Source organism: Schistocerca nitens, chromosome 3 (genome assembly GCF_023898315.1).
Source record: "Schistocerca nitens isolate TAMUIC-IGC-003100 chromosome 3, iqSchNite1.1, whole genome shotgun sequence".
Classification (NCBI taxonomy): domain Eukaryota; kingdom Metazoa; phylum Arthropoda; class Insecta; order Orthoptera; family Acrididae; genus Schistocerca; species Schistocerca nitens.
In genome coordinates this window covers 317,698,842-317,718,562 of record NC_064616.1, presented here as the reverse complement: position 1 = coordinate 317,718,562, position 19,721 = coordinate 317,698,842, and the positions used below count along the sequence as shown (strand labels likewise).

General features: G+C 38.6%; 1 protein-coding gene across 1 annotated transcript in view; it reads left to right on the top strand.

The window, feature by feature from the left end:
- The window catches only part of LOC126248287 (WASH complex subunit 4), a 190,015-nt gene that overhangs the window by 100,938 nt on the left and 69,356 nt on the right, over nucleotides 1–19,721 (top strand). Inside the window, exons 12-13 of the mRNA XM_049949137.1 lie at nucleotides 6,278–6,443; nucleotides 12,983–13,137. Coding sequence (XP_049805094.1) covers nucleotides 6,278–6,443; nucleotides 12,983–13,137 — 321 coding nt within the window. The remainder of the gene's footprint in view (nucleotides 1–6,277; nucleotides 6,444–12,982; nucleotides 13,138–19,721) is intronic.

The window sequence follows — 19,721 nt, the reverse complement described above, 5'->3', positions numbered from 1 at the left end:
CCTCTCAACAGATACCCCTCCGTTGTGGTTGCACCTACGGTATGGCCATCTGTATCGCTGAGGCACGCAAGCCTCCCCACCAACGGCAAGGTCCATGGTTCATGGGGGGGAAAGATGCTATATGAAGATAATATTAAAATTGTAAGCATGAAAACTGGATAAACAAAATTCAAAAGCTAATTTCATCTGGAGAAAGAATTTACAGAGATGTGTGCTCAAATTGACCCCAAGGATATATTTTGTTCAAGGATTGAGACCAAAAGTTATGTATACTGTGTTTTGTATGGGTACCTTAAGTATGTGCTACACAAAGGATCATTGAATGCATTTCAGGAAGAATGTATGCCATCTGAATATAGTGCAGTATGTGAAGGGTTGCTCCACATAACAGAATTTATGATCGAAAAAGTGAAAATTTAAAATTCTGTAACAGCAAAAGCTCACAAGTACAAGCTAAGAAATTCATCTTTTGATATAGACCTTATCAAAACACACAATGTGATGCAAGTGAGTAGAATTAGTGAAATTATATTAGGTTAGAAGGAAAATGGCAGGTGGCAAGATGAATATGAGACAGAGAGAGAGAGAGAGAGAGAGAGAGAGAGAGAGAGAGAGGGGGGGGGGGGGGGGGGGGTGAGAGTGCACATGAGTACAGACTTGGGTTGAGGAAGGATGAAGAAGGAGAGTAGCTGTCTTCTTTTCAAAGGAACCTTCCTGTCTTTGCTTTAAGAAAGTCAGATAAATAATAGAAAACCTAAATTTGAACTTTTCTGCCCCCAAATGAGAATCCATGGGTCCACCTCACATGTTTGCAAAGATGAAGGGAGAGTTAATTCGTAGCAAATTCAGCATTCGTTCAAATGTTCATTTGTGAACTGCAGCAGGAACAGTAATAAGAAGTGAAGGCAGTACTGAAGATCAAAGTTTGTTCAACTGAAATTCCACTGCATCGGAAATAAAATAGACAATGGGACAGTGTATCTCAACTTATTCCAGCTCAGGCATGGCTTATGGTTTCCATACTGGGGAAGGCTGTGATGTTTACCTATCTGAACTAACCTATAACTCGAGCTGTGCTACAGATCAGTCCTCCTCTTTTTTTTTTTTTTTTTAGGGGGGGCTGACAATATCACACTCTAGCCACAAGTTTACATAAAATATTGTCCTTCCATTTGATGATCAACTACTGAATAACACCAAAAGCTAAAACTATGATAAGATCTACAGGTGGCATATCTATACGTCAACGTCACATTTCCCAACACTTTTATCCCAACCATTTGTACTAAAAGATTTGTTTTGGAGAGAAATCTGTAATGCAGTGTATGTTTCCTTTTTTGGATGCTTAATGTAGAGGAGACCAAGAGATGGATACACCAAGCAGATTCAGAAGGATGTAGGTTGCAGTAGGTACTGGGAGATGAAGAAGCTTACACGGAATAGAGTAGCATGGAGAGCTGCATCAAACCAGTCTCAGGACTGAAGACCACAACAACAACAACAACAAAATGTTTTATGATTTCAAATCTAAACTTGTGGCTTGTAATGTTTTGTATCAATACAATCAACGGCATTTATGAGTTCGCAAGATAAAGTAGTGAAGTCTCCATGATGTCAAGGATGTTGTGCTGTGATTGGCTGACTGAAGCAAACTGAGCAGCTGTTGTGTTGATTTCTTTACGAAGCTAGCATACCGTATTTATACTTGTGTATTATGAAAATTTGTAGTTTAAGTGATAACCCACATTGAAGCTCTCTCTGAAAGGCATTATTTTTTAATATGGTTTGTTGTGCCAAAGTATCGTAAAATGAGATGTCAGCCTATGAACATGTTACCACCAATTTTTTAAGTACTTCACTTAGTAGGCTATATAGGTAATAACAAAAAATTTAAAGTGTATTGTTTATTAAGACACAATTTGCTAACCTTAATTAATTTGTTTATAGCTTGTCTCACCTGCCCCGCAAAATGGTCTCACTGTTTCATTAAAATTTGGATGATTTAGTAGTTCTTTTTCATGCTCATGTTCCACATTTCTGCCTAATACAGTGAACACTGAATTCATGATGTGCTGTTTTCAGAATCGTGGTATGCTGCAGTTATTTGTAAGAAAATAACTCACTAGAACTCAAGCAGAATACACTCAAAGAAAGAAACTTCTTAATAACAGTAACATGACATTTTTCATACATATTTCCTATATTCATTCATGACACTACCACTAGGTGGTGACAGTGTTACCAATCTTTACAAACATATGCCTACAGCGAATAGAACTGTCATTGACAGGAACAAAAAACAATCAGAACACGTTGGTTAATGATGCACCACAGCATAATAATAATAATATACACAGACAGGGACTTGATAGTGAAATGTCAGCCATGCTGTTCATTTCCTTTTTACGTAAGCAGTAGAATATTAGAGTAATGCGGAGGTTACTTGCACACTCTTAGGCTCTGCCAGTTCAGCTGTCGGGAAGCCAATAAGAGCTGTACTCTGTAGAAACCATGGCCCCAAGGCTCTTCTACATAGAACTAACATGCGTTTCAAAGTGCAGCCTTAAGACTAACTACTACCCATTTGAGAAACGTCAATGGATAACAATAGTTACAGGAATGTTGACTGTCAATATTTGAGTGGTAAATATTTGAAATGCAACTGATAATTTGAATTCTGTAATCAATTATTGAAAAATATATTTTAATATATATTTTGGGTTGGCTCCACTTCAGAGCCTTCAAGTACCAGCTGTGCCTGCTCCAGCTGAAGAAGTAGTTACCAATTGTCCAAACAAGTCCTTTCATAGAGATGTATTCCAGGAATTGACAAAGTAGACCTGAAGAGTATTCAGTGCATAACAAAAGGAAACTGTTGGAATGGTTTAGTTTGTATTATATGCACACATTATATTTTTTAGTTTATTTGGTCAGTATGTGCTCTAGTTCTTACCACCATTTGTAAATACAGCTACTTACATTAGTTAGTGGCATGAGATGTGAATACAAATTTCATTAATCATTAGTAATTAAAACTTCCGGGCTAAGAGGCCGTGGTCCAATAGTAGAAATAATTCTCCCTGACGTTTCGTAGACTCACCTCAGATGATGTTGCCCGCAGCTGGCAACGAAACGTCAGGGAGAAGTATTTCTACTATTGGACCACGGCCTCTTAGCCCGGAAGTTTTAATTACTGAAGACGCCGACCGTGAAAGCCTACACGCTATGATTCATTAATCATTGTTACACACAGTCATGTCACCTGCAACTACTGTTTTCCAAAGGCAGAGTTTATATGCTCACTTGAAATAAAAATTTTGAAATTATTGACTCTATGCAACAATTTTCAGTTACCTTTTTTTCAACTGCAGGCCATGAAGTTCTTGTAAAAATAACACTAACATTCTTCACTTGATGATGATGATGAGCTTTTCTGTAGAATCCCTATAATGATAAAACAGGTGAAACAATTGGCACTATGTTTCTCTCTTAACTAGTTCAGGATCATCCAATTCATCAACGTGGGAGACATGCTGCAGATGAAGCCCAAATCGTTTTTGCTTGTATAATCACAAGTGTTGTTCCTGTGGAAGTCAGCACAATGATTTCTTTGCAGTTGGTATTTGTCAGTCATTCACATTTTGGGTTATCACCTCCTACAATCCTGCAGTAAAAAACAAGTTTGGTCTTGAGTTTAAATGACAAGACTCCCATAATCTTTTTTCATTGAACATGTACCTTCAAACTTCTTCAGAAAATTGTTAACTTGCCTTCACCAATTCTATCTCCCAGTAAATGTGGACAAATTACACTCAGTATGTGCCACTATAATTTCTAACAATCTTGTGCACAGACATTAGTACCAAACTGTTTTCTGTTTAGTCTATAAGACCACAGTGTAAAATCCTGTAAATTTTTATTTATTTAATAGTCCTGGCAGTGGAAGTTTATTTTACTGTTAATTTTAAAATATTAATGACTTTAAATGTGGCAGGAAATAAGTCATCCTGCACCTGACTTTTGTGGGGTAGTCTTGAGTTTAACTCATTTCATCTCTGGTGCCGTTGCAGTAATAAATAAAATCTTATAGTCTAGCCAGCTATTGAAACAACTTGTGATCAGATTTCCCCATGTACATTTCTGATACCACCCAGAGAAAAAGGCAAATAAACAGAACAAGAGTGAACAACATGCAAAAAGCACATGCAATGTGCTGCAACAGGCTGAAGAAGCTATGATGAAGGAATTGATTACTGCAACATGACTCAAAGAAATTGGAACCTCCATAGCTGGTCTAAAAATGGCAATAGAAGTTTAATGGTAATTTTACTTACCACTTTCATACAGCAAAACTGTTTTAACATGATATAAATATGATGTAATCTTAAAAATATTGCTCCATGTGCCACTGGGAGCTAAAATTCCAGGGAATAATTTTGTTAATATTTGCTGACTAAATTAATTTCACTGTCTTGTACGCTTATCCGTAATTGCTTGAGATAAATAACAGTCTTGATTTATGTTCCTATCCACTTCTCAGTGCTGCCCTTTACCATTTTGTATCTTCAGTATTTCTTTTTTATAACAATTTTTTTAGTTAGTTTGCAGTTTTATTTTACAGTGAAGTGTAAAATTGAGTTTTGTTGTTTAGCACTACATCTGTAATGGTACAGTAAAGTTTTAAGTGTGTAAATCTTTACTAGATGCAGTACACTGAAGAGCCAAAGAAACTGAACTGGTACACTTGCCTAATATCGTTTAGAGCCCCCGTCAGCATGCAGAAGTGCCACAACATGGTGTGGCAGGGACTCGACTAATGTCTGAAGTAGTGCTGGAGGGAATAGACACCATGAATCCTGCAGGGCTGTCCATAAATCTGTAAGAGTACGAGGGGATGGAGATCTCTTCCAAACAGCACATTGCAAGACATCCCAGCTATGCTCAATAATATTCTGTCCGAGGAGTTCGGTGGCCAGCGGAAGTGTTTAAACTCAGAAGAGTGTTCCTGGAGCCACTTTGTAGCAGTTCTGTATGTGTGGGGTGTTGCACTGTCCTGCTGGAATTGCCCAAGTCCATCGAGATGCACAATGAATGGAAGCAGGTGATCAGACAGGATGCTTATGTACGTGTCACCTGTTGGAGTCATATCTAGACATATCAGGGGTCCCATATCACTCCAACTGCACACGCACCACGCCACTACAGAGCCTCCACCAACTTGAATAGTTACATGCTGACTTGCAGGATCCATAGATTCATGAGGTTGTCTCCATACCAGTACACATCCATCTGCTCGATACAGTTTGAAATGAGGCTCGTCTGACCAGGCAATATGTTTTCAGTCGTCAACAGTCCAAAGTCGGTGTTGACGGGCCCAGGCAAGGCGTAAACTTTTGTGTTGTACAGTAATCAAGGGTACACAAGTGGACTTTTGGCTCCGAAAGCCCATATTGATGATGTTTCATTGAATGGTTCGCACGCTGACATTTGTTGATGGCCCAGCTTAGAAATCTGCAGCAATTTGTGGAAGGGTTGCACTTCTGTCACATTGAACGATTCTCTTCAGTAGTCATTGGTCCCGTTCTTGCAGGATCTTTTTGCAGTCACATCAATGTCGGAGATTTTGACATTTTACCGGAGTCCTGATGTTCACGGTAAATTTGTGAAATGGTCGTATGGGAAAATCCCCACTTCATCACCACCTCAGAGATGCTGTACCCACCATTCATGTGCAGACTATAACACCATCTTCAAACTCACTTAAATTTGATATCCTGCCATTGTAGCAGCAGTAACCAATCTAAGAACTGCACAAGACACTTCTCTTACATGGGTGTTGCTGACCGCAGTTCCGTATTCTGCCTGTTTATATATATCTGTATTTGAATGTGCATCTCTATACCAGTTTCTTTGGCACTTCAGTGTAATATCCACTGAATAGCTATCTTGCCCCAAGATAGAAACAAACCTATTTTAAAAATTCTAATAATGTGGTAATCTTAAATACTGTATTTAATGTGTGTTGCAAAAAAAATTGATAGGAAATATTTACTTTCTTTATCATTTTAAATTTAGCTTACTTGAATGTTTCTGGTTGCTCAAACAAGTTCTCATTAAGTGGTGGCACCTCTCTAGGCCACTAAAGGACATATAGAATTTTGTTGTGAAATATGTCTGCTTACCATTAGTTTCTATCCACTTTATTTCTCTACATCTTGTAAATATAGAGAATTGGAGAGATATTATATATAATGTGTAAATATCATTTTATCTGCAGATTGTGGTGCCATTATGTCATAGCATTGAAACAGATCTGAGATTACATGTGCATTCGCATCTGAAACTTGAGGATTCAAATCCCTTTAATGTTGGAGTGAAGGACAACCTATCATTATTAAAAGTTCAGCCAATTCGTTTCATGGATTATTACATTGACATTAAAGGTACAGTACATAGTAGTTCATTGTTACTTTTAATTTCTCCAAAAAATACAAGAAGTGGAGTATCCACAAGTACTGCTATACATCTGTGCAGCTGTTTATAGAAGTCTTAGAGAATTCAAAGTGGGTTTAATTCAGTTGAGTGTACTGTTCCCTGCATTTGTTTTCTAGAACTACTGTTTGCTGCAGAGAATGTCATTGAAAGGAAAGGGGCAATATGAATTTGTTGTACATATGTACTTTTCATTTACTGATCAGTCAGAAATTAAACTCCATGATTGTGGAACACACCTGCACAAAATCTGTAGTCCAATTATCACAGTAAAAGCATAACACTAACTGTTGTGCACTTTGTTTTGTACTAGTTACTTCATATAACGAAAGATAAAGTATGTCACAGTTAAATACAAACATAAATATCTACTTTAAATGTGGATGTTATAGAAGAGATCATAAACAACTATACATTAGGAAATAGTCCATTGTGAAGTACTGGATGTCAACACCTAATGGGCCCTCTATTTCAGCAGATGACCATGTTATGACGGTAATGGGGCCTTTTGCCTAAATGTTATGTCCACTGGATACTGACATACGGCATTTCACCTGTGAACAATTTGGCAAGAAGTTTGCCAGGAGAAATTGAAGAATCACAACTATACACTAAAATGCAAGAAACATTATAGTTACGAGTCTCCATCACTCGTAAATAGAATGATTGTGCAAGAATATGTGTTTCCATCTTAGATCAGAATATATGATATTTGTTGCTGAAGTAGTTAATTTCTCTTTAAAACATCTTGGGTTGTTGTTGTCAAATACCGTGTAACCATTCCTTCAGTTATATAAGGGTTGTCCAGAAAGTAAAGAATGTTTTCGCATAAATAAATAAAAACAAAAGATATCAACACAAAACTTTATTTATTAAGTTATAATATCTTACTCTTGCTTTTCAGTGTAGTCACCATAGCTGTAAAGGCACTTAATGGGGCCGATTTTTTAGTTTCCATGTTGTGCTCCTCTGCCACCAAACATTTGAGCTAGGATGTCACTGCTATTCTGAGGTGTTTTTTGCACCTAAAAATTCCTTTAGTTTTGGAAATAAGTGAAAATCACTAGGTGCCATGTCAGGCTGTAAAGTGGATGCCCAAAAATTTCCCAGTTAAACCATGAAGGTGTGTGTGTGTGTGTGTGTGTGTGTGTGTGTGTGTGTGTGTGTGCGCGCACGCGCACACGCTGAGCCACGAGACTGATGCCGTGACTTAGAAATGCCTTTACTGACAACATTGTTCATCACTTGTTTTGGATAGCATGCCCAAGTTATTATAGAGCTTCACAATGGGCCTCTGATTTCATTATTTATCCTCTTGGCATGCACTCCATATGGGTCAAACAACTGACACCACACACTTCATATTGGCAGGATTTTCAATGGGCGCCACCATTTTGAAAGGTTGCAGAACAAAGCGGCATGGCAACTCGACAACAAAACTTGACTCTCACTTAGATGGTGGAAAGAGTTAATTGGCATGCTTGCGATCATGGGGGATCTGTGCTGGGCGTGGTGCACAGTCATTCTTTACTTTCTGAACGATCCTTCTACAAGGTTGGTTCCATAAGTAATCTGACCAAACTGGTGGAAAGTCATTTATTGAATGTATTTGTACAAATAGTCAAAAATTTTTGAAATAGCACCCTCCTGTGTAGATACACTTCTGGAAGTAGTGTTTTGGGGCCTGGAAGGGATCTTGAAAGGCCTTCACTGGGGTTTCCATTAGAACTACTGTAACATGAGCCTGGATGTATTCAATCATGTATTAATGTGTCCCTTTCAGCTCTCACTTTAAGTGAGAAAATGTTAAACATCTGGGATAGCCAGGTCAAATGTGCAGGGAGGATGAGGAAGCAATGGGGTGCGAATCCTGGCCAAAAATTAGTTGTCGTTGTCGTGTTACAGTTTACACTTGTTCCTAATGTCACTTGAACAGTGCACAGCTCTCCTTTTCAATCTTTGGAGCACTTCCAAGTAGAAAGCTTCATTCACAGTGGTCATGATAGGTACGAATTCATCGTGGGCAATGCCTCTGGCATCAAAGAAGACACTTGAGTGTGGTTTTCATGCTTTACTTGGCCATGTGTGCTTTCTTGAGGAGGGGTGATGTTGGGGTATTTCACTCTGAACTCTACCTTTTTATCTCAGGATTGTACTCAGAAATCCATGACTCATCCTTGGTGATAACTGAGTTTAAAAAATTAGGATCACTTTCATACGTTTCCAAGAGTTCTTATCACTGGAGCACTCGCATTCTCCCTTATTATGTTGTTTAAATGGCCTACTGAAGCTGTACAAAGTTTGAAATACATCTGTGATGCCAACATTATGGCCTCTCCTTGTTAGTTGTGGCGTATCTTTACTAGAGAATCTAGATCTCATCAAGTCACAATTGCCAAAATTTGCAGGGATTGTTTATTTATAACTGACCTCCACAACACCATAACTTTCAGAAAGAAGTTTTTGCCCTCTGAGAGATCTACTGGGAGTAAACACCCAAAGCAATTGAGGGGAGGGACCTTCCTGAAATTAACAGTATAATGAAAAAAAAAGAAGAAAAAAAAGAAAGAAGGAAGGAAAAAAGACTGTGACACATTTACACTTGTGTTTAATTCCCAAGTGATACCCGAATATACAGGATGTTTAGGAAGACATAGAAAATCTTTAGGAGGTGGTGGTAGAGACTAATTCAAATGCAACTTTCCATATAATACACATCCAGATTGTATTGTCTGCAGTGATACAGTTGTTAGAATGTAACCCAAACACCACATAGCTCTACTGATATCATCTTGGCATTCTTTTACGAGGGCAGTACTATTTGTAATCTGTATAATCACTTTGTCTGTTCTGTTTACGTTTTTGTTTGTAGCCTTTGCCTTTCAACCAGTGTCACATGTAAACACTTAAAGGGATACGGTCCAGGGACCATGAGGTCTAGAAATGTGTCCATCTCTGCCTATCCATCTTAATAGCAATCTTATTATTGATTAATGACATTTGATGGCTATAATGTGTAGGGCCTCCATCATGTTAGAGGAACATACCTGTTCCTCTAACCAAAGCAAAGAAACATTCTTGAAAATGGCCCTCCACAAAGACATATTGGTCTTCAGCCGTACTTGTAATGTAGTTTACAAATGCTAATTCCAAGTGTGGTAGCTAGGTTCTGGCAGATTGCAACATTTCATATGGAGCCACTCAAAAAAAAAAAAAATCTCCACCTTTTGTGCTTAACATTGAAGACAGACACATTGCCATCTCATAGGAAGAAGTCATTTTTAGTACATCTCCTTTCACACATTAAGATTTGTATGCCCATTGTATTGTAGTCCCCACCAGCTACATAAGTAAGAGTGCCTTATTTAGCTCTTATTATGCAGACAACTTACTAGTACATAACTATGTGGGGTGTGTGTAACATTCTGCTATTGATAGCCTGACATTGCTTGAGGTGCCTATACAGTAAATTCTCTCTTGCAGTAATAGCTTTCTGTTACATTCTTCAGTCATGAAAAGGCTTCCCATAGTGCTATATGTCAGGATACTCTTAATACTGTACCATGGATGGGGCTTCGGAGCATATAGTTTTATTTTCATACAGTCCACCCTATTACAGTGTTACAGGGAGAAAGCCTGGACCAGAGACAACGTTAATATCTACACAGTTCAGCTATTGTTATATTAACACACTTGTTCAGTGATGTACGTCAGCTGTCAACTTGATGTGTAGAGCATGTTTATGTGCAGCACAAGGTCAAGGCTATACGCTGAGGAGACAAAACTCATGGGATATTGATATACAGATGGTGGTAGTATCATGTATATGAGGTATAAAAGGGAAGTGCATTGGCAGAGCTGTCATTCGTACTTGGGTGATTAATGTGGAAAGGTTTGTGATGTGATTATGGTTACACAACAGGAATTAACAGACTTTGAATCCAGAATGATAATTGGAGCTAGATGCATGGGACTTCCCATTTTGGAAATCGTATCAAATACAATATACCGAGATACAGTGTCAAGAGTGTACGAAGACTACCAAATTTCAGGCATTACCTCTCAGAAAGGACAACATACTGGAAGACGTCCTTCAATTAGACAAGCAACACTGCGTGAAATAACCACAGGAATCAATGTGGGACGTACAATGAATGTACCTGTTAGGACAGTGGCAAAATTTTGTGTTAATGGTTTATGGCAGCAGATGACCCATGCGAGTGCCTTTGCTAACAGCACATCGTCACCTGCAGTGCCTCTCCTGGCCTCGTGACCGTATTGGTTGGACTTTAGATGGCTAGAGAACTATGGCTTGATCAGAGTTGGTGCACTACACTGGCAAAAGGAAATCTGACAAGATATCAGGAGTTATTTCATGATTTTTGTCACCTTAGTGTAAATCAATACCTAGTCAATATGCATTTGTTGCTGATTAGTCAGATATACCTGTCGTATTTAAAAACCACTTTCTAAATGTAACAGGTGAATTAAATAAAAACTTTTTCTACAGGTAGTGGTGTAACTCTCTTAGAAAACTGACATTTTGATTAAGTAGGATGAGCATATGATCAGCATGTCTGAACAGTCCAAATTCTTGGCTGTTCAGATAGATGGTAGGCTGTTATGGAAAGTCCATGTTCAGGATCTTGTACAAAAACTGAATGCTGCTATATTCACCATTAGAATGGTATCTGCAGTAACTGATAGTCCAACACAAACATTAGTCTACTTTGCTTATTTTCATTCGCTTATGACATACAGCGTTACACTTGATGATAACTCTTTCTATTCAAAAAGGATATTTTTGGTACAAAAGAAGACAATTCAAACAAGTTTGTGAACCTCTTGTTGACCACTGTTAAAGAGTCTGGCAATTATGACATTGGCCATTCAGTATGTGATTTCTTTAACGTTGGTTGTTCTTACCAATATGAGCTTATTCCCAAGAACTAGCAGCTTTTGCTCAGTTAATACTAGGCAGAAATCCAATCTGCATTTGGATTACACCTCCACAATTCTTGTGCAGAAAAGTGTGCAGTGTTCTGTTGCATCCATTTTCAACAAGCTATCACAAGAATTACGAAATCTTGACAGTAATCCTTGCACTTTGAAGTCTAAACTGAAGAATTTCCTTATGACTGAGTCCTTCTGTTCTGCCTAGGATTTCCTGTAAAAACAAATGATGCATATTATTTTTTTAGTTGATTATGCTATATGTACTCAGCAGTTTGTCGTCTGAATAGGTTAAGATAAATGGGACAGTGTGTGTGTGTTTGAATAGAGAAAAAAATGGTCTATTGTTGTGCTGAAGGCAATGTCCACATTTTCTGTTGGCTTGGGCAGTTGATCTTCCACTGAATTATGGAGGAACTTGTATCTCTTCAGAGATACAGCTAAAAGACACTCTGATGACATATTAGCATTAACAGTATGACTACTTTAAAAAGCAGTGTAAACAAAACTATTCTCCAGATTAAGTTGACACTTAACTTATTTGCTATGAGTAACAACATAACAAAAAAAAAAATATCTCTGATATCAGTGCCATTTTTGTGCCAGGGCCAAAACTTGTCATGTATTCTTCATAACTGGCTGTTCTCGATGTGACTACTTGGGCTTCATCTGGAATACAGCCTTTTGTAAACGGGAATGGTTAATTTTAATACTATACAGTGTGGTTGTTTCCTGGACTCCTTCACATGCCCATAACAATTTTCACACTAACTTAGCTTAGGAAGGAATGCATTGCAAACATACTTGCTGGCTCTTCATTTTGTACCATTTTAAAGAGATTAATTATGATTTTACTGTAAACTGATGCATAAAAGTAGAAAAAGTTCAATAATTTTCTGTAGTTCTCTCAAGAGTTCATCTTCAAATCAATAAACCATTTATAATGCTGAGTTGTATGTAAGTGTGAGGGCATTGGAGCTTATGAATTGTTGCAAAAGGAATTTTTCTTGTTTACTACATGCTGTACAATGAAGAGCCATGCCTTTTCAGGCATCCATTTCACCATTGTATGAGTTTGTACATACATCAGTGGGAGGAAGTGCAGCTGGAAAGGGGAGGGGGGGGGATATATTTGTTCCTAGTGAAATTAACGCTCTTGCTGTAATTCACCTTTATCTTCAGCACTTTGAGAACCAGTGTAATGTTACATGGCCAGCTGCAACATACAGTCCTGAATTAGATCAAAGGAAATAGTTGTACCCACAGTAACACTTTAGTTCCAAGTTCCTGTAAAATCTTGATAATTTGTATGAGTGAGAGTCTTGCTATGTTCAAACATGGCAATAACTAGAATGGTACAGAGATTTTAAAAAAATAATTGTGCAGACATGTTTGATGAGTGAAACTACTTCTTGAATTTAGATAAAGTTGATAAATGTGACCTGTGTGTACTGCATCCAAATAACCCTCTTTGTGTGCTGCATCCAAGTAATTGGTATAGAAACAGTAACTTCTAAGTTTAATGCATGGCTTTCAGGTTATGTGGAGCATTACCTTGATGAAACATTTTACAATTTGACAACAGTGGCTTTACATGATTGGAAAACTTACAAAGAAATGAGAACACTTGCAAGGAATAAGTTTGGACTGGTAACTGTGGAAGACCATTTACCCAGTCAGACACTTGAACAGGTATGCAATTATAAATGTTTGCACTTGATAGATGTTTATTCCAATCATAGCAAAAAGAAGATAAAAGAAAATTTTCCCTCATTTGTGGCTTGAGTGAAAAAGAAAGAGGAGAAAATAAAAGACACATTAGAGATCCACAAGAAAACAATGCCATAGTGTCGCTGTGTATTCTAAGCTTTATCACATCTGCAGAGACACCTTGCTGCAGCCTCGGGATCACAGCTATCACCTCAGACTGTGTATCAACTGGTTAAAGAGGCTCTTTTGTTTGTTCAGTGACCCACCAGATACCTAATTCTTCCCCAAAGGCACCACAGAGCTCTGCGAGTATGGAGTCTTTGCCTATTGTGAGTTGACCCAAGAGCAGTGGAGTATTATCCTGTTTACCCTAGAGAGTGATTCCTGCCATCTTTTGGACATTAAAATCGTATTAATATTGTGAAAATGAGCTGGCTAGAGTTATGAAATCGGACAGGACTTTGATATGAGTGCATACTTCATTGTATGATGTTCCTAGGGGTATTGTGATGGTTGGTGTCTGTAAAAATGATACGGTCTTCAGCGTGAAGACTGGTTCTATGCAGCTGTTCACACTATGCTAACCTGGGCAAGCCTCTTGGTCTTAGAATCACTACTGCAACTTATATTCTTTTGAACTTCCTTACTGTATTCATACCTTGGTCTCCCTCTAAAAGTTTTACCCCACACTTCCCTCCAATACTTAATTGGTAATACCTTGATGTCTCAGAATGTGTCCTATCAACTGATCCCTTATTGTAGTTAATTTTTGCCACAAATTTCTTCTCTTCACAATTCTATTCAGTGACACCTCATTAGTTACACATTCTACCCATTTAATCTTCAACATTCTTTTGTTCTCCACATTTCAAAAGCTTCTATCTAAATTGTTTGTTACCCATGTTTTGCTTCCACACGTGGCTACACTCCATACAAATACCTTCAGAAAATACTTCTGAACGTTTAAATGTATATTTGATGTTAACAACTTTCTCTTCTTCAGAAATGCTTTTCTTGCCGTTGCCAGTCTAAATTTTACATCCTCTCTACTTTGGCCATCAGTTATTTTGCTGCCCAAATAGCTAAATTCCTGTACTCATTTCAGTGTACCAATTCATAATCTGATTCCCTCAACATTGCCTGATTAAATTTGACTACATTCGATTACCTTTGTTTTCCTTTGTTAATGTTCATCTTATATCCTCTTTCAAGACACTGTCTATTCCATTCAACTGTGTTTCCAAGTCCTTTGCTGTCTCCGATGGAATTATAATGTCATCGCCAAACTTCAAAGTTTTATTTCTTCTCCCTGAACTTTAATTCCTTCTACAAATTTTTCTTTGTCTTTCTTTACTGCTTGCACAATGTGCTGATTGAATAACTTCTAGGATAGATTACAACCTTGTCTCACTTCCATCTCAACTAAGTGCTTCTCTTTCATGCCCTTTCACTCATAACTGCTGTCTGGACCGAGCGAGGTGGCGCAGTGGTTAGCACACTGGACTCACATTCAGGAGGATGATGGTTCAAACCCACATCATGATTTAGGTTTTCCATGCTGTCCCTAAATCGCTTCAGGCAAATGGTCCCTTTGAAAGGGCATGGCCGACTACCTTCCTCGCCCTTACCTAATCTAGATCTACATCTACATCTACATCTACATTTATACTCCGCAAGCCACCCAACGGTGTGTGGCGGAGGGCACTTTACGTGCCACTGTCATTACCTCCCTTTTCTGTTCCAGTCGCGTATGGTTTGCGGGAAGAACGACTGTCTGAAAGCCTCCGTGCGCGCTCGAATCCCTCTAATTTTACATTCGTGATCTCCTAGGGAGGTATGAGTAGGGGGAAGCGGTACGGATCCCACATTGATGAGCAATACTCAAGTATAGGTCAAACGAGTGTTTTGTAAGCCACCTCCTTTGTCGATGGACTACATTTTCTAAGGACTCTCCCAATGAATCTCAACCTGGTACCCGCCTTACCAACAATTAATTTTATATGATTATTCCACTTCAAATTGTTCCGCACGCGTACTCCCAGATATTTTACAGAAGTAACTGCTACCAGTGTTTGTTCTGCTATCATATAATCATACAATAAAGGATCCTTCTTTCTATGTATTCGCAATACATTACATTTGTCTATGTTAAGGGTCAGTTGCCACTCCCTGCACCAAGTGCCTATCTGCTGCAGATCTTCCTGCATTTCGCTACAATTTTCTAATGCTGCAACTTCTCTGTATACTACAGCATCATCCGCGGAAAGCCGCAGGGAACTTCCGACACAATCTACTAGGTCATTTATATATATTGTGAAAAGCAATGGTCCCATAACACTCCCCTGTGGCACGCCAGAGGTTACTTTAACGTCTGTAGACGTCTCTCCATTGGTAACAACATGCTGTGTTCTGTTTGCTAAAAACTCTTCAATCCAGCCACACAGCTGGTCTGATATTCCGTAGGCTCTTACTTTGTTTATCAGGCGACAGTGCGGAACTGTATCGATCGCCTTCCGGAAGTCAAGGAAAATAGCATCTACCTGGGAGCCTGTATCTAATATGTTCTGGGTCTCATAAACAAATAAAGCGAGTTGGGTCTCACACGATCGCTGTTTCCGGAATCCATGTTGATTCCTACAGAGTAGATTCTGGGTTTCCAAAAACGACATGATACTCGAGCAAAAAACATGTTCTAAAATTCTACAACAGATCGACGTCAGAGATATAGGTCTATAGTTTTGCGCATCTGCTCGACGACCCTTCTTGAAGACTGGGACTACCTGTGCTCTTTTCCAATCATTTGGAACCTTCCATTCCTCTAGAGACTTGCAGTACACGGCTGTCACAAGGGGGGCAAGTTCTTTCGCGTACTCTGTGTAGAATAGAATTGGTATCCCGTCAGGTCCAGTGGACTTTCCTCTGTTGAGTGATTCCAGTTGCTTTTCTATTCCTTGGACACTTATTTCGATGTCAGCCATTTTTTTCGTTTGTGCGAGGATTTAGAGAAGGAACTGCAGTACGGTCTTCCTCTGTGAAACAGCTTTGGAAAAAGGTGTTTAGTATTTCAGCTTTACGCGTGTCATCCTCTGTTTCAATGCCATCATCATCCCGGAGTGTCTGGATATGCTGTTTCGAGCCACTTACTGATTTAACGTAAGACCAGAACTTCCTAGGATTTTCTGTTAAGTCGGTAAATAGAATTTTACTTTCGAATTCACTGAACGCTTCATGCATAGCCCTCAGCCTGACAGGACCGATAACCTTGCTGTTTGGTCCTCTCCTCCAAATCAGCCAGGCAGCCAGCCAACCAACCAACCAACCAACAACCCACCCAGCCACCCACCCACCTACCTGCTATCTGGTTTCTGTACAAGTTGTATATAAGCTTTCACTCCCTGTATTTTGCCCCTGCAACCTTAAAATTTTCAAAGAGTGGATTCTGGTTGATGTTTTCAAAAGCTTTCTCCAAGCCTGCAAAAGCTATAAATGTAAGCTTACCTTCTGTTAACCCATCTTCTAAGATATTAACATCCTTTCAGCACCTTCTTTCTTTGGAATTGAAATTATTTCATTCTTCTTGAAGTCTAGGAGTATTTCACCTGGTGCGTATATCTTGCATACCAGGTGAAATAGTTAAGTTATGGCTGGCTTTCCCAAGGACATCAGTAGTTCTGAAGGAATGATGTCCACTCGAGGGACCTAGTTTCGACTTAGGTCTTTAGTGCTCTTTCAAATTCTTCTCATAGTACCATATCTCCTATGTTATCTTCTACTCCTCTTCCCTTTCTATAACATAACCTTCAAGTTCATTTCCCTTCTATAGCTCCTCTGTGTACTCCTTGCACTTTCAGGTTTTCGTTATTTGCTTTGGACTGACTTTCCATCACAGCTCTTGATACCGGTTTTCTTCTTTCCAAACATGTCTTCAGAATTTCCTGTAAACAGTATGTATCTTTCCCCTAGTTCTGTGTACTTCTGTACTCCTACATTTGTCCTTTAGCCCTTGTTGCGTGGCCATTTTGCATTTCATGTCAATTTCATTTTTTTAGATGATTGTATTCCCTTTTGCCTGCTTCATTTGTTGCATTTTTATATTTTCTCCATTCATCAATTAAATTCAATGTCACTTATGATATCCAAGGATGTCTACAAGGCTATGTCTTTTTACCTATTTGATCTTCTGCTGTCTTCACTATTTCATCTCTCAAAACTTCCCATTCCTCTTTTACTGTATCATTGCCTAATTCTCCCTCTGAAATTCTCAGCAACCTCTGGTTCTTTAAACTTATCCTGGTCCCATCTTAATTTCATGTTTTTTTGCAATTTCTTTATTTTTAATACACACATATACAGCCTTCTTTCGTGCTTCTTAAACCAAGTGTTAATGATGATTAAATTATGCTCTGTTCAAAATTCTTCCAGGCAGTTTCCTCCTTCATTTATTTCCCCAAGTCCATATTCACACACTATTTTACCATCTCTTCCTACTACAGAATTAGTCCCCCATCGCAATCAAATTTTCCTCTAATTTAACTATCTGAATAATTTCTTGTATTTCATCATACATCTTTCAATCTCATCATCTACAGAGCTAGTTGGCATATAAACTTGTACTACTGTGTTGAGTATTGGCTTCTTGTCTCTCTTGCCTATGATAATGTGTACACTACGCTGTTCTTAACTTCAACCTGTTCACTTCCATTCTTAAATTTGTATCCTGTCTGTCTGGTTAAGGGATCTATACTCCAATTAAAATTACTTTGTGATGGACTTTCCAGCAAGTTGAGTCGTAGGGGCCTGCTGCCATCCAGTTGTAAATTTTCCTCTAGCACTGCATGCTTGCTTTGTTGCCTGTTTCGTAGGTTACATGCAGTGCCTTGTGAAGAGTGGCTGGCTGCACATCAGTATCATTGTTCCCCACCACTACGATCTGTCAGTCACAAAGTAATTTTCATTGGAGTATAACAGTCCATGCTCTGACCCATACATTGCCTGTTTTGTTTTTCCTGATGACATCCTCTGAGTAGTCCCTGCCTGGAGATCCAAATGGGGGACTATTTTACCTGTAGAATATTTTACCCAGGAGGATGCCATCATTTAACCACACAGTAGTGCTGCATGCTGTAGAGAAAAATAATGAAGTTTTCCCTTTGCTTTCTGCAGTTCACATTACCAGCACAGCAAGACGATGTTGGTTGATATTATAAAGCCAGATCAGGCATTCATCCAGGCTGTTGCCCCCGCAGCTACTGAAAAGACTGTTGTCCCGTTTAAGGGATCACACATCTATCTGGCCTGTCAGCAGGCATCTAGGTACAGCTTTCTGTATTGTTGGGGCTCGCAAGCCACCCCACCACAGCCTGGTCCATTGCTCACTGGGAGGGGGAGAAGGGAGGCAGGGATGTGGTGGTATAAAACCTTTTTTTTTTTTTTGTGTTCCCCATGATAGGCTTTTTTATATATTTTGTATCCATATCATTGTCAAGTATCATAATGTTAGCACCATACCTTTCATCACACATGTTATTGCTATGCTTCATATATATATATATATTTTAGGATCTTGTGTACTATTTCAGTTATGGATGTGAGTGTATGGATTTCAAGATTTCTTGCAGAAAGAGACTTGGTCCCCTAAGAAGAAAAAAAGTAATTAGCCATACACTGCACACACAAAACTGTTGCACATTACTCGTTTAAGTTCTGTTGAGTTTCCTTTCCCATGCCTGTATGTATTCCAGTCTAACGACTTAACAGTAATTGTTCATCATCTTGTGCCTAAGAAATTTGCAGAACGACAAAATTTCAACAGGTATGGATACTTTATCTTAAATCCCCCTCCCCCAACTGAAATTTTGGCTTTTCTGTCCATAATGGATTACAGTTAGCTCTACGTTGGGCATTCCTGCACTTTTAGTCTAACACATTAACTCACCTAACTACTGATTTTCTGTCCTAAGGACATTTTTCTTCTTTATGGCATTAAATTCCATCACTCAGTGTGTAATGTCTGCTGCTTTTCTGTTATTCATTGGACTTGAGTGCTCTGCATCTTTACCACTTTCATCTTGCTGTTGCAATTTTTTTAGTACATATATTTCACAAAGGTTGTCATAAAATAATTCATTTTTTTTTGTACTTGTCATAAGCAATGGATTGACATAGCAATTGCTGGGTTGCTTTTTTCATCTGTCTCCAACTTGAAGGAATAGAGTTTTTGTATCTCTTTTTTTTTCTCATTTAGTAATGCTTTATTTGAAAGGTTTGACTTGCCATAATGTTCTATCACCTTCACTATTTACCGTATTTACTCGAATCTAAGCCGCACCTGAAATTTGAGACTCGAAATTCAAGGGGAGAGAAAAGTTTTAGGCCGCACCTCTAAATCGAAACAAAGTTGGTCCATTGTAATATGAGACACAATTTAGGTCGAATGAATGACGATACAGCTACATATTTTGCTTTGATCTGATAAGTGCCGTTTTCTTTGTAATCGGTGTTTACGTCAGTCACTCTAAGCTGAAAATGCATTACTGTACAGTGTCGTGCATTGTTTGTCGCATTCT